Here is a 13,097-nt window from a genome sequence, read left to right as displayed (position 1 = left end):
GCATTATGGCAGTTACTTCGGTTCTCCTACATAAAATCAAAACGTAGGCTATATGAAACATTTATGACAATGTTATGTTATTAAAATGTAGTTATTAAAACATTTAACAGCAGGATTCCCTATGTTTCAATACTTCACCTTTACTATAGTTAGCAAACAGTGTCGGTAACAGTGTTTGAATAAAAGCGTCTGCTAATTTATAAATGTAATGTAATGGTATCATGCATTGTGCGAAAGTGACGTGATTGCGAGCAGCAAGCCACGAGAAGGTAGCGTCTGAACATCGTCGTTTCTACGACAACCTGAAGTGTCGGAAACGGTCGGAAATGGCCGAACGCGGTGCACCCTGGGAGAGTGGAGAGAGTCGCCATCTTTATCAGATGAAGTGGCTAGCTAGCTAACATGCAAGTTATTAGCGCCTATAATTACCACGTTTATGGGAATATTATAAAAATTGCATTGTCTCTCGGATTATATGCTGGTATATAAATATTACGCAGATAAGGGAAATTATTAAGGACTAAGTCACTCCCATCAACGGTTTAAGCTTAGCCACCTATTTGCATAAGGGTTTGAAGAGGCAGCCATGGGTCGCTCCCGGAGTCGCAGCTCGTCCCGCACCAAGCACACGAAAAGCGGAAAGCACAGTAAGAAACGGAGCCGGTCTCGGTCGCGATCCAGAGACAAGGAAAGGGCAAAAAAGCGGTCAAAGTCCCGGGAAGCAAAGAGGAACCGAAGGCGTGAGTCGCGGTCTCGCTCGCGATCCACCACTGCGTCCGCCCGCAGGGAGAGGGAACGGGAGAGGCCCGCCTCACCGCCCGAAAGGATTGACATTTTCGGACGGACGTTGAGCAAGAGAAGTGCCCTGGACGAAAAACAGAAAAAGGAAGAAGAGGAAAAAAAGGCCGAATTTGAGAAACAGAGAAAAATGTGAGTGCAGTTGTGTGCTCCTTGTTAGCATGACAGCTAATTAGGCTAGTACTACAGCTGTCTAGCTAGCACAGATAGCAGGCCTTAACTCAATGAATTAGACTGCAGGGTGCTGATGCTTACCTAGCAGGCAAGGTTGAACGAATGTTAAGATTTCTTGTAGTTTCTGTTGTCACACAACCACTGACATTAGCTGTAGCTATGCACAGTTTAATCCATTAAACGTATATGTGGACTTCACTGCGAAATTGTGTAACTGAAGATGTCTGCAATAATGTAACTATTGCTAAGTTAGCTAGCGAATATTTTTTCTGGATTGATCCAAAACTGGATTGGATTGATACTAATGAGAAAAACAGTTTCCAAAATAACTTTTGTAAAATTGCCTGGCCATTAGCCTTGTAGTTGGTGTTTTAAAGAATTCGAATTACTGCAAAGTCAGTAGAGAGGTATCAGTACCAGGGACGCCGAATGAAAGGTTTATTAGACTAGCTAGCTATGTAACAATCGTGCTAGCTTCGTGTACGTGAAATGCATGGCGAGTGTGAAGAGGAGGAGGAATTCGAACAACGATTTAGCTCTCCGATCTATGGGTGTATTATGTCTTTGGATGAGTGCACGTTTTATGACGTAGTCTACTGTTAATGGTACAGGGAGCTAGCTGCTGTCTGTAAGCTGTCCAATCAGATGTGCAGGTTATCAGGTTACTCTCTGGCCCAGGTGTCCGTTTGGTTTTTGGACACGTCTCAAGAGATTCCTAAAGGTGGTGTTTTGTCATGGAGATTATATTATTGTTAGTATTTATTAATACTACTTGATATATAACACAGAGTAAGGATCATAAAGGCTGACTGACATGTGTGTAGATGGGTAGTCTCAGAGCTCAGATGATCGGATCTCAAAATATGCCAAGACACTGTCCTTACTGTTGGAATACAATAGATTGACATGGAGAGGCTTGTGAAAGTGTGCTGTTTTTGGCACACATTTCCTCTTCCCACTCAACCACTTCCCAGTGTCTCCTAGTTTATGTTTGAATCACTACCTTCACTTCAGAAGTGTCTTCATGCGATATGTTAGAAAACATTGGTTAGAGCCTAAAAATGTGTGCGTCTCTGGTGCTGGATTGCACTGGTTTCCCCACTGCTGTAGTGCAGAGATGCAAGCCTGGCATGTCAGGCTATATCGGATGGGAGTTCAGTGTGTTCTGGTCAGCATGCAAGTCCAGAGTCTGGCTTTGGATGCAACACAGTCACCTGTAGTCAATGGGAATCGCACTAATAACAGGCTGTTGCCGCAACACAGTGGCTCCAGCCTCCAGCGAACAACACTAGCGCTCAGAGCTGTGGCAGAAATAACCTGAAGTTGGGTTTCACCAGTAAATGCTGTTTCAATTCAGGGATGAGCCGCAGGGCTAAACCTGCTCTTTACTGCAAGTGCGAATTCCCCCCGTACCCTTTTCCTCTTTAGGCATGGAGCTGGGCCGTCCGGCTCTTCCCTCAGTTTTTAATGATGTTCCTTCACTGATAACTGTATACTCTCAATCATTCTCCTTCCTCCCTATTTGGAAAGCACAGTTTGTAGATGTTGTCCAGTTTCTGTATTATCCTTCATGGCACTCGCTAGCAGAAGCCGCATGGCTGACTGCCTGTAGGAGTCTATGTCGGGTACGGAGGCTCGGGGTGCTCTGCCTGCCATCACCCTGCATCCTCGGGCATTGCCGCGGCCAGCTACGCCTTGCCCCGCAGGACCCCCCGCTACAGTCGGCACTGTCGGCGGTGCACCTTCGTAGAACCGAGCGAGAGCTGGCTGTCGGATGCCAGTCCGGCGACCCTGCTGCTGGTAGCCTGGTAACGGAGTCAGGAGTGCGATAAGCAAACGTCACGGTAAAAAATCTTCCAGTTTTTAGCAAAACGTTACTGGGTATTTCTATTGATTCAGCTCTCTGTGAGGTGGTGTGCTGTCAAATTGCACTGTCAGTAGTGTTCACTCTCTTTCCCTCTGTAGCAGTATTTCATGAACGCTGCAGCTGCTGATAACTTGTCTCATTTACATTCATTACAGAAAGTGTAAGGAGCTGAGCATGGATAAATTTCGCCACTCTGGGATTTACACAAAATATAGCCGACCCGTCTTTGGCCAAGTGAACACTTAAGAACATTGAAGACATAAGTTATTTCTCCTGTGTAGAGGACTGTGAAGGGCATGTATATCTTTCCTGTTTAAATTGTGTCTGCTGTCCTGCATTGCAGCCCCAGAAGCACTACAGGATGAAATCTAGCGTGCTTCTCCTGCCAGGGCTGGCTTGGTTCCTACAGGGGTTGGCTGAGCTCTCTGTAATTCCGTCTGTGGAACAGGGATAGGCTATCTGTGCTGAAGCCGCCAGATGTTTAGAAACACAGATGTTTAGTGTATTAGACAGATTTCCACTCTTTTCCATGCTCTCTACTCCTGTGCATGGTTTTCTGCTGGTCTCTGATGCAGTGTTAGGTAAGGTTTCTTGGCCACACCCCTTTCGTGAATATGCATAATGAGGCTGAAAGTCGGGACTTCCAGATTCAGCAGTGTGTGGGACAGAATCTTTTTAGTTTTTATGCTGTTAATAATTTGAAATGTATAATCTAATATCTAAATTTAGCAATGGGCAAAAACGAAACATTTTGTGCATGCGTTTATTTAAAATAAGCAGGGTCCATTTTAAACATGTGCATTAGGTACTGCCTTACACTGAGCTGCACAGCAGCTGAAGACGCAGGGTGTCAGCCTTGTTCCTGTGTGGCTGGGTGTCCGGAGCTGTGGAGGGGCCGGCCAGCCCGCCCGTCAGTCCCAAACCCCGCCCACCCGCAGCAGGTGGCAGACACGCTGGTGAAATCAGGCTCAGCGGCAGCTTTAGTCGCGCGTCACTCCCGTTCTGGCAAATGTCACAGGCATCACCTCAAGTGCTGATCAGAGAACAGGACGGAGGGCAGAGATAGATAGTGTGGGACGGACAGAGGAGGGCAGAGGGAGAGAGATGGGGGAGTGGGGGGAAGGGTCGGGGGCAGCCGGCCCGCCCCGCGGCTGCAGGGCTGATTGGCCGCTGGTGGGCGTCTCCTGTGTCGGTCGCCCTCGTCTCCGGTTCCCGCTGTCCTCAGGAACGCCGTCTGCCGCTTTAAGAGCGTTCCCTGACCGAAGAGGCCGAGCGGACGCCGGATGAGGCCTGCGGTTTCCAGTTCCTCTGAAACGCGGGCTAAATTCGATTAGGGCTCGCCTGTTCCTCTGCTGTTGTTTTTCCCTCTGTGTTTTGTTGTTTATATAGCCCGGGGCGATGTTGTGGGCCTTTTAAAAAGCCCCTTCCTGTTTGCGGTGCAGCTGAAACGGTTTATACCTGTTTAAGGGTAAACGAGTCGCCCCCTGCCTCCCGAGGCCCACGGGCGTTTGCGGACCATGTGACCCGGCCTCGCCTTTATCTGGCGTTCCACGCCAGCTCCGACCCTGAGGGTTATTTAGCGACCCCCACTCCCACCCCTACCTGTGCGCTCAAGCACATCGTTCTCTTCCTCAGACTATCCCCTGATGCACCTTCCCACCCCTACAGCCCCACTGACTGGAACTGAGTAAACCATGTATGTTAACCACTATTTATAGCATTATATACATGCGGTGCCTTGGAGCCATCACATACTTTCACATTGCACTTACACATGAGCATCTCATTAAACTTCCACACACATAACTATGTCATTACATGTAGATGCACATGACCATCTCATCATACTTACAATCATAGCATTATGCTAACAAATAGTACAATAGAGCCATTGCATCACACTTTGACCAGTTTCACAGTTACTAAGCAAATATGTGTATCCCTTCTGCTGTATCATCACTTAGGTGCGAAATGTGGTGTGAAAAAGTCTGTTAGCCTTTTTGTTTTTATAGATACTGGACACTCTTATTGAACTACAGGTCCCAACATGCATATGTGCTACTCAGAACAACTACTAATAATTACCAAGGGCTTGTTTGTGTGAAAATGCGACTGCAAATACCCAGGAATGGGAGTCTTGGCGGAATCTTGCCTTGTGTGTACTCTCTTTATGCTTCTGAGTAGGGTCCAGTGATATATCATTGTGTTGATACTCTTTGGTATGAAGCTTGTAATTTATCTAATTGGCAAATACTGCATATCAGACATGGCATAAATATCATTTTGCAACAGTCCTTGAATGAGTGACGTTATCGCTATGGTATCTTTCCCAGGCCCAGCCTACTACAGTCCAGGTTGTGTTTGTGCATGTCAGGGACAATATTTGCACATTGCTAGGTAGCTAGCTACTTCGCAACCAACTAACTAGCCCTTGCTTGCATGCTAACAACCAGACTTTTGATAATTAAAAGACCTTAATATTACCTGCGATACCACGCTCGTAAGCCCGCTGTGTCATGGGAGTACCAGGAACAAGGCGGTGAAGCGTAAGCCAACGGCCATTGCCAATAAAACAACAATAGGCCAACTTCAAAATTTGTTCTTCCAGATTCTCACGGAGCTAATTTGACATGACCGGTTAGCATAATACGTGTTACTCCAAGATATCCTATTTGAGCTTTTTTGCACATTTCCGAACAGCAATTAAAAAGAAAAGCAACCCAAGGCATCAGAGAACTTATTGTATGTGGCCCAAATCACCATTTTGCTGTGATATATAGGCCCGGCTGTTGATTTGTTATGGCTCTGTAGATGATTGGAAGTGGGCACGCGTGTGAGGATAGGAGATGCGTGTGGACTGCTTAACGTCCTGTTCAGATTTCTGCACGACACAGACTGTGTTTGCAAGGCACTGGGTCCCCCTCAAATAATTACATGCTATCAGGGAGAGGCTTTGAGTGAGACGCGCGGTGCATTACACACACACACACACACGGATAATGCGCTCGAGTAGTAATCCCAACAACATTATGGCTCTTTAAGCTCCATTGTTGGCTTGGGTAAAAGACGTAATCCACTTAAAGGGAAGAAAGCGACGCTGGGCATGACCGCGGTTCCCAGCGCGTTCAGAGCGTTTCTTTAGGCGGGAGGTCACCTGCGCGTTCCGGAAGCGCTCGCGTTTCCGCGCTCCGCGTGAAGCCCCGGCCCACCCCGCGCGGCGGTCCGGGAGTCCACCGCCGTCGCCACCCTCGCGGAACGTTCCGGACCGCTCGACCGTCTCGCAAGTCTGAGAAGAATGGAAAAAACAAAAAAAACAAATGCTGGTTTTGTGAGCTGTTGTGCTTTTGGGGTGTTGTCATGCTGATAGGAGTTATTTGCATTTAAAATTTAGCATTTGCATGTCCGTGTGGAGGTTGTTTTTGGCTGCCTTCACACACGGGATTGGCAGACTGAGCGTTTGTCTGTAATCGTTATCACTTATAAAGAAAATGGGAAGAGCCATCCCTTCTGCCTCAGCCCTCTATTCCCAACCCTCCCCCATCCTCCCCTTATGCCCTCTTGCAAGGCCAAACTGTGTCACGTCGTTTCCTGTCACATCATTTCCTGTCTGGAGTAAGGTGCAAATAACTCACAATTCAGCAACTAGGTGAACTTCTTCCTGAAAGTTTGGAAATGAGTGGTTTACCAGCAGGAGAAGTTGGGCGGGGGGGGGGGGGGGGGGGGGCTAAGTGGGGAAAGATTTAACAGGGAAAGGTTTCCCGGGCACTGTCGGCCCTGGGGGGGCGGGCTACAAGTGAGGGTGATATGATGATAGGTATGGGCATGCCCCAGCGAACTGGCGGGATGCATACTGCCATCCCAATGTGTGCATGGGTGGGGGGCCTCATTTTTTTCCCATGCACCACTCATTTTTAGATCAGTCCTTGCTCTCACGGGAGACTGCTGAGTCCTGTGTGCCCGTCAGAAACGGAACGCCTTCGCCAAGGGCTTCTGTGCGTGACGGGCTTTTGCCGACGCCTCATTTTCTCCCCCCCCCCCGTGACCTCCTCCCTGCAGCCGTCAGCAGGAGATCGAGGAGAAGCTGATCGAGGAGGAGACGGCACGGAGGGTGGAGGAGCTGGTGGCCAAGCGGGTGGAGGAGGAGCTGGAGAAGCGGAAGGACGAGATCGAGCGGGAGGTGCTGAGGAGGGTGGAGGAGGCCAAGCGCATCATGGAGAGGCAGTCTGACTGGGCAGGAGCGAGCTGGGAGTGAGAGATGTCGGGCAGCTCACAGGATGGCTGAGGGAGGGAGTGGCGGCAGAGAAGCCAGATAGGTGGCGCTGCAGCCTGGATGCGAGGGAGGAGTAGATGGCCCGAGAGGTAGTGCTCTGTGTGCAGAACTCTCACAGGGGATTGGCTGAGGAGGGAGGGGGAGGGGTCAGGGGCAGAGATAGAAAGCAAGATAGGTAGCGCTCTGTGCAGAACTCTCACAAGGGATTGGCCGAGGGGGAAGGGGAAGGATTCAGAAGGCCAGAGAGGTAGTGCTCTATGCAGAACTCTCACAGGGGATTGGCTGAGGGGGGAGGGGTCAGGGGTGGAGTCAGAAGGCCACTGAACTAATACTCCATTGCTGAGACTTTCCACTACTTTTTAACTTTCAGGATTGAATTGTCTTGTTTGTCCCCATGAAAGGCCATCTACAAATTGACATTTTTCACCGTTTGTGCTAATTTTGTCTCCACTAGTCAGTACTTTTTTATCAGGGGATATAGTGCAGCTACAGCCTGCAGCACTGTAGCCACATTAAGGCAGTTACAGACATTTATCAAGCCTCACAAAGGGGTTATTAACATCACACACCATCAACAAGGGAAATCCTCAGTCTAATGAGCCCTTTAACTGGGACAGTTCCTGCAATCATTCCCCATGTGTCTGTGCATTCTGTGGAAGGCGCTCTCTAAAATGGCACCCGACACGTTTCCCGTGTCCTGCGCAACTTTAAACACGCGTGACCACATCGGGGTGTATGCTGCACACCCACCCACATCTAAAAAGCCTAAGGAAAAAAAAATGCGTTTTAGGGGGGGCCACGTGGCAGTAGTCAGAGCCGACTTTTAACACACACACACCAATCTCCCCGGCAACCGGGGGGGTTCGCGTTCCCGCCACGGCGCTTTCTCCGCCGTGGTCCCGTCTCCGTCTGTAAGCCGTCTCCGCTCTCGCTCCGTCTGAGTGAAAGCCAAAGTGCACGTGAGGAGAGCGGACTCTCTGCTCCGGTTGTTTAAAAAAAATTAAATAATAAAAATCTCGGTTCAGTTGCACGTCTCTCCACCCTCGCGGAATGCGGGCTCGTTAATCAGACGGGATTATCGGCTAATTAGCATTAGCCGCGCGGGTGCTGACCGCAGCGGCCGGCTAGCGTCCCCCCCGTCCCTCCGGAGCCCCCCGGGGAGCCGCCTCAGCCCCGCACCACCCCCCCCCACCCCTTTTGTGTCCCTCCGAAGTGGAGCCCGATTCTCCGGCCCACAGGAGCGGGCTTTCACCCGGGCGACACTGCCGGGTCTCCAATACCCCCCCCCCCCCCCCCCTTTCAGAGCCTTCGGCCCTGCGGTCCCCCGCGGTCCCCCGCCGCCCCGCCGGGTCCTAATTGCCTGGGGTTTGTTTATTGTGACGTTGGGAGCGGCCTCGGAGCGAAGGACCCCAGTGAATACCTTAGCGACCTGATCCACGGGAGAATGGCCAGTGGCTTGTTACTAATCTTCTGTGAAATGCCCCCTCCTGCACCCCCCCACCCCGATCCCTTCCGCTAGACTTCCTTCTCACAAGACGCCGGGGCGGGTGGGGGGGGGGAAAAAAGAGCTCTGCCCAAAAAGGATCCTTTTCACAGTTCTTTAGAGCAGTATTGCCGTGTACAAGACCGTGAGCTAAATTCACACAGGCTTTTCGGCGTTGCCTTGTGTTGTCCCAAATTGTAGTGTTTTTTTTTTTTTTTGTTGTTGTTGCTGGCTGGGTTTTTTTTTCTTCTTTTTTCGTTGGGGGCAGGGGAGGGTTGAACTGCGAGCCGTTCACTTTTGACATTTTCGGGACGAAGACGGGAGAGCGCGAGCGGACCCACAGAGCCGTCATTTAATCTCTCTAACACGGGTCGGGATCTATTTTTAAGATCGACTCTCGAATCCTAACCCTCTTTTCGAATATCGCGTCTTAATGATCGGAGAGCATGTCATAATTATTACAGACCTTGCTGTGTCTTTCACTGTTTTTATCACAAGAGATTCTCTGTCGGGCCGATGCTAAGATTGTGGCCGACACGATGATGCAACATAGACAAGCTAGCGAGGCTGTGCGTCTAATGTCCTGCTGATGTTGTAAATTAAGTGAAAATGTCATGCTCAAAAAGTAGCCTGATCACCTGAGCCTGAATTTTATTTATTGTTTCTTTTGAATTGGTCAGTTTTGCCAGCCAAACTCACCAGCACAACTTTCGGCACAGTGGCTATCTAGACTCGTGCTGTGTCTAATAGTAAAATAAGCCAGTGGGAATATTTTACACAAATAAGTAAATTGACATTTTGTTATGCACGTGAATATTCCTCATGGTCATAAAAATTGTAGTTGAATGTTTTTGCTTGAGGAACTGTTCATTTTAACACATGCTGTGTTCCTTAAAAGCACTGAGGCGCGTGTGTGCGTGTGTGTGCGTGCGTCAGAGTGAGGAGCGTACGCGCGTTCGTGCGAATGTGTGCATACACGCGCACAGCCGTGAACGTGCGTCGGCTGACACTGCTAACGCACCTTTACGTAAACCTAACCCCCCCCCCCCCCCCCCCCCGCAGGAGGAGGAAAGCTCAAAGAGGGCAGAGCTGGAGAGGATCCTGGAGGAGAACAACCGCAAGATCGCCGATGCCCAGGCCAGACTGGTACGTCCTGTGCGCTCGTGAAGGCTCGGCTACGTGCCTGCTCCAGAGTCGCTCACCCTCTGCTTCACGAGGGGATTGCACCATCGGTCACTTACCCACCTTAAAACCACACATACGCTGGCGCATTTAAATTGTGACCATTAAAGCGTGTGTGTGTGTGTGTGTGTATGTGTGTGTGTGTGTGTATATATATATATATATATATATATATGTGTATGCATATACGCACATACACTGACACAAATACTAGTGTTAATTTGTCATGCCAAATAAAGTTTTTGCTCTTTCATTGTGTTGCGCTGGATACAGTTAGCTTGCCAATATAGCTACTATTACATTGTACCAGGGCAGGAAACAAATTTTTCCATTCGCTGGCCACTGTGGCAGATGCATCCCAAAATCTTCTGGCCAATTTCACCGTTTTACCAGACAACTAGGTATTTGGAATAGGACAGGATTGCCAAATGATGGGTGGTTACCTGCCAAAGTGTGGCTGGTTGTGCAGACAAACTTACCAGCCACAGATAAAATTTACCAGCATTTGGCTGGAGGCTGGCGTTAATTTCAACCCTGGTGTGTGGCGTAAAAAAAAAAAAAAAAATCTAGTCATCCTGCCTTGCGAATCAGCTCCTTTGAAATAAAATACTCTGTAAATATGGTTAGCTTGCAAGCCAGTAAACGGCGTTCAGATCTCCTAAAAATGGAATGCTTGTTTTTCAGGTTTTCGTGTTCATGGTAACACATTTTTAATACCTCAGATCTGATTATTAACATTTTCTATTCGCATAGGTGATGAAAGCCCTCAAACTTAAACTGCTGTTTCTCTTTAAAACTGCAGACATAAACACAATCTGTGAATTAAATTAAATAAAAATGCAAAAAAAGCTAATAAATACAAAATAAATTTTGAAATGAGCTGGTAATGTGTTCAGACGAGCTTGGGAATGTGGAGTAAAAACCCTCCACATTTCTCTTCTGAATAGTTGGTGTGTTAGCCGAATGTAGTCAAATAAAAATTGGAGGCCCTCGCTATCTGTCTGTTCAGTAAATCATTTTTTTAAATCCGCATTAAAGAGTCCAAACAAAATTATGTATGCCTTTTAAAAAATTCTTCTATTGAAGAAATGTCTCCTCCTGTTTTTTACAATTAAAGCAGTTTGAGGTTTTAAATGCTTTTATTGTTTTGCTTTTGGTTTCTTTGTGATAATAATAATGCCCCTATGTCCCTATGTTTACCATCTCTCTACAATGGAAGCTAAACTCAGACAGGGCTCAGGAAAGCACGTAAAATAAAGCCACTTTCCCTCCTTTGTGAGAGAGACATAAACACGGCGCGCTGCTTTAGCACGGCAGGAGCGGCGGCTAACGGGCTAGTAGCCCGATAGCGAGGGCCGCACGTCTCTGATCTCTGCTCTGTTCTCTTAGACGCCCTCGGGAGGGGTTCCACAACTTACCGTTGTTAGTACTGCATTTTTGTCCCGATCGCCTGTCTCCTCCCCCCATGGAACCACTCTTAATGCTGTCTGGCGTGTAAGCCTGTAGTTCACACACGAGACCGCAATAGGTTTCTTCTTTACAAAAATGGCAACAATAGGTAGTCTTCTATGAATGTGGGTACAGTGTAGCCTACTTCTTTTGTTATTTTTGTTATGGATAATGTTGTAAATGTGGTATTATTATTATTATAATAATTATTTTTATTACTAATTTTTGTAATGTATTTATTTTAACTTGTGGGCTGTTAAAACGTTTTGCTGATCATGTGTTTTCACTGTGTGTGTTTGCATGCTTGTCTGTTTGTGTGTGTGTGTGTGTGTGTGTGTGCGCGTGTATTTGTGCACGCGTGCGTATGTGCGTGTGTGCGTACGTGTGTGTGTATCTGTCTGCGTGTCTGTGTGCGCGTGGCCGGTCGTGCAGGCCGAGGAGCAGCTGAGGATAGTGGAGGAGCAGAGGAAGATCCACGAGGAGCGCATGAAGCTGGAGCAGGAGCGGCAGCGGCAGCAGAAGGAGGAGCAGAAGATGATTCTGGGGAAGGGGAAGTCCCGGCCCAAACTCTCCTTTTCCCTGAAAGCAGTGGAGTGACACGCCGTCCGCCACGACCCCTCCACCTTCACCCCCACCCCCACCCCCCACCCCCCCACCCCCTCGCCGCCGCCCCACTCGCCGCACGGTAGCTTCATGTTGAAGTGTTCCCCCGGAAACTCATACACTTTTGCTCCCCTTTTTTTTTTAACTTTTTTTTTTTCCTTTTTTTTTTATCGCTCCTCTGGGCTGTGCTCAACGAACTTTCCGGAACGAGAGGCGGCGACGGGCGGCAGCGACGTTTTTGCGACTTAAGAGAAAAAAACCTGACTGTCCTGTCCTCTGTACTAAATGCTACGACCGTTGTTCTTATTGTTTTTGTGAAATGCTTTTTTTTTTTTTTTTTTAATCGTCTCTATTTTTACTTTGTTGGAAGGCAAACCCCAGGCTTGTGTTAACCTGATGTTCACCAGAATTGTTATTTTTTTAAACTGGGAAATGAAGTGTGATGTTGTACGTTGTGTGGGCTGAATAAAGGCGCGTTCGGTCTTATTAGAAAAGTGACCGTCCTGAACGTGGTTTAACCGCTGCTGCAGGGGAGTAGCCAGTGCGCCAGAATCGAACGAGAGAAGCCGACCTTTCCGCAAGCACAAGAGCGTCCGCTCGTCTCGGCACTGCAGGGACGCTGTAGGGTTCGTCGCTTCGACGTCAGTCCTCCCCCACCCCCCCCCACCCCGACCTTCTCATCGCCTTCTGCTTCCTGTCGTACAGTATATATATTTTTATGTATTTAATTTAAAGAGCGACATGGACGGGTGAAAAATGAAGTACGTGAGCGGAGGTGAGATGTTTCAGCTCAAATGTTGCGGTGCCCCGGCCCCGCCCTCCCGACCCGGGGGGCCCCCATTAACCGGAGAACAGGAGAGGGCCGGTGAGGGATTCACTCGCTGTGCGGTACCTTATAATACGGTCTGTGATGTGCAACGTTTTTTTCCCCCCTGATGTACGAATCCCTACACAAGAAAAGAAAAAACATGCCAATCTGTGTCCTGTGTCATTAAATTCTCTCTGAGTAACTTTTGTTACGTATGAGTGCAGTCTGCATTCCAGTATTCCATGTCTTTCTGTGTATTTCACTTGTTAAAAAAAACAACAAAAAAAAAAATGCACCAAACTAAATACCCCATAACAAATCCCGATTGTTGATCCTGATTCAGGTAAGGGCGATAGGCTGCGTGTTTGGGGATGGAGTAGGGCTTATGCGTGTGAATGCATGTGTGATACCACGCGTGCATGTGAATGGACGTGTACTTGAGTGTTTGTGTGGGTATGTATGT

At 48.4% G+C, this 13,097-nt stretch overlaps 1 protein-coding gene across 1 annotated transcript; it reads left to right on the top strand.

Annotated features, from left to right (window-relative positions):
• The first annotated feature begins 330 nt into the window (after positions 1-330).
• LOC135251936 (arginine and glutamate-rich protein 1-like) lies at positions 331-12,864 on the top strand. Its single transcript, XM_064329819.1, has 5 exons — positions 331-930; positions 6,896-7,070; positions 7,187-7,198; positions 9,655-9,738; positions 11,656-12,864. Exons 1-5 carry the CDS (start codon positions 587-589, stop codon positions 11,818-11,820), a joined length of 780 nt encoding a protein of 259 aa, XP_064185889.1. The 5' UTR covers positions 331-586; the 3' UTR covers positions 11,821-12,864.
• Positions 12,865-13,097: the final 233 nt, after the last annotated feature.

The sequence above is a fragment of the Anguilla rostrata genome, chromosome 3 (assembly GCF_018555375.3).
Source record: "Anguilla rostrata isolate EN2019 chromosome 3, ASM1855537v3, whole genome shotgun sequence".
Classification (NCBI taxonomy): domain Eukaryota; kingdom Metazoa; phylum Chordata; class Actinopteri; order Anguilliformes; family Anguillidae; genus Anguilla; species Anguilla rostrata.
This window is presented reverse-complemented; position numbering and strand designations above follow the sequence as displayed.

Bases quoted from the DNA above. Each gene is read 5' to 3' on its own strand.
- LOC135251936 (XM_064329819.1), top strand. From the start codon at position 587: ATGGGTCGCTCCCGGAGTCGCAGCTCGTCCCGCACCAAGCACACGAAA. The intron at 931-6,895 runs GTGAGTGCAGTT...TCCTCCCTGCAG, and splicing joins TTTGAGAAACAGAGAAAAAT to CCGTCAGCAGGAGATCGAGG. The intron at 9,739-11,655 runs GTACGTCCTGTG...CCGGTCGTGCAG, and splicing joins CCGATGCCCAGGCCAGACTG to GCCGAGGAGCAGCTGAGGAT.